General features: G+C 40.2%; 1 protein-coding gene across 1 annotated transcript in view; it reads right to left on the bottom strand.

Moving 5' to 3' along the window:
- Positions 1–1,524, bottom strand: part of LOC119596372 (guanine nucleotide-binding protein subunit alpha homolog) — a 15,368-nt gene extending 13,844 nt beyond the window's left edge. The window contains exon 1 of the mRNA XM_037945587.1: positions 1,272–1,524. Within this exon, the coding sequence (XP_037801515.1) occupies positions 1,272–1,334 (63 nt within the window). The 5' untranslated portion in view covers positions 1,335–1,524. The remainder of the gene's footprint in view (positions 1–1,271) is intronic.
- Between the last annotated feature and the right edge of the window lie 792 nt (positions 1,525–2,316).

Below are 2,316 nucleotides of genomic sequence, written 5' to 3' on the forward strand. Positions count from 1 at the left end.
ACATGGCCTCGAAAAACATTCCCTTTGCTTGAATTTTTATGATTTTTTTCTCTAATGCTGTTATTATAGAATCTTTCAAAAAAAAAAAAAAAATCGTAAACAGGTAAGATAGGTAAGACTAGTAATTGACTTTTCGGTGACTCCATTCTTGAGGATCCATTCACGTGTTTACAGATTTAATAAACTAAATCACAATGGACATGGCACATATGTACATACTGGCATTAACAGGTTAATATCAAATAATGAACTTGTAGGAAAAAGACAGATGAGAATAATAATATATAATAATATAATGCAATTTCACGCATTACAATAGTAAATTACAAGGGTGGTTGATTACTAACAACAGTCGTGTCAAGGTTGTTGAGAAACTTGGAAAAACATATATTCTGCTTTACTGTAAATATGTGCCTGCATATTATTTAATAGTTTTAAGTGAATATCAACCTTATTATATCACTTTGACACTTTATAGCAGATGAGTCTTGAAGACACACAGTGTATTATGATGCATTTCTTTGACAAGTCATATAGAACCATTCTTTAAATAATTTTCATTAAAGACATGTCTACTGTTATGGTATAATTTTAATGGCTTGCTATGCACCTAAATTTTACCTTTAACTCACTTTCAGACAAGTTATATTCCACTCTTTTCAAATACAACAAATTTGATCACTAAAATTTCCACATACATCTCACATTTCACTCACAGTCCAACAGTTCATAGGCACAAGATCCATCAAGACTTGCTTATATTATTCCATAGAAATGAACACACCAAAAACACTGGCAAATTCACTTCCCACGGTTCTCAGTGTCAGCCATTTAAATTGTTCCGAATATTTCACTAAAACACCATACTCCACACCTAATTTATCACCATGACACCATATTCCACAACTGACATTTCACCATACCACCATATTTCATACCTGACATTTCACCATAACACCATATTCCACACCTGGCATTCCCGGAAAACATATTCCTGGACAAGTTCTCGACAATTCCAGCTATATGCCCGGCTCTATAATTGTTCGGAATATGTCATGCACTGCCCTATATAGCCATGCAACGTTAAAATAATTCATGACAAAATCTCGGCCTGTGGACACCTCGTCTTGAAACTCTCTCACTCGCTCGGAACGACCACTTCCTCTCGCCAGATATCACCCTTTCTCTCCCTTTACTCACCCTTCTCCTTCGTCACAGGCAAGAAAAGGGTGCTGAAAACACTGGCTAGACCACCGTCACACTCCCCTTACCTCTTCTGGTGTCCATAGAGCTCTCAGACAACAGGCGCAGCTGAAGATAGTCACCCGCGCCATGTTCCCACCAACAACACAAACATTGGCCAGCGAGGAACAGGAACGGAGGGGCTGACGGAGGAGGAACCACAAGAAGGAACCAGGGCGGAGGAGGAACCAGGGCGAAGGAGGAACCAGAGGGAGGAACCAGAGGGAGGAACCGGGCGGAGGAGGAGCAATAGGGAGGAACCAGAAGGAGGAGGAACCAAAAGCAGGTACCAGAGGGAGGAATCGGGCGGAGGAGGAGCCAGAAGGAGGATGAACCAGAGGCAGGAACCTGGACGGAGGAGGTAAGGAACCTCGCTCTTTTTTATTTATTGTGGCACCTCTACTTTTGCTTTTTCTCTTTTGTGGGTGCGATAGAGGTCTCACAGTGATGACTGCAGGTCCTTTTTTTTGGTTTTATTTCTCACACTTGAAGATTTTGGAGAGGGAGCGGAGGAACTTCGCTCTTTTTTATTTATTTATTTGTATTTTTTTTTTTTTTTTTTTTTGTGTGTGTGTGTCTGTGGTGTTTGCAGGTTATTTAGTATTTTCCTGCTTTCGGGAAGCGAGGGAAATCTCACTAAAGGAGCGGAGAAACCTCGCTCTCTTTATTATTAGCTTCCGCTTCTTTTTGAAAGAGCGATGAAGATCCACTCAAATGCTTGCAGGGCATTGATTATCTTGCTTTTACTCCAGGATGTACTTTTTTGTCTTTTTATCGGTGAAGGGGAACTGCTCTTTGAGGTTGTGACGTATTTTAGTTTAACGTGGAGTGATTTAGGAATGTCCAGGATGTGAAAGTTTGCGCGAACTTTCTTCCTGTGATCAAGCATTAATACTCTTTGGTTAAAACAATATTATCCTGCCGTTGGTTTAACAATACTGATACACGGTTAAGTCTGGATTTCGTCTTGATATCACCATTTCTTGGAAGTAGCGGAACGAAACAGCTAATGACGTCACCCTTCACTCATAACCGCAGAGCTGCTTTCTCTTTTCTCACAATGCACTAAGGATT

The sequence above is a fragment of the Penaeus monodon genome, chromosome 37 (genome assembly GCF_015228065.2).
Source record: "Penaeus monodon isolate SGIC_2016 chromosome 37, NSTDA_Pmon_1, whole genome shotgun sequence".
NCBI lineage: Eukaryota > Metazoa > Arthropoda > Malacostraca > Decapoda > Penaeidae > Penaeus > Penaeus monodon.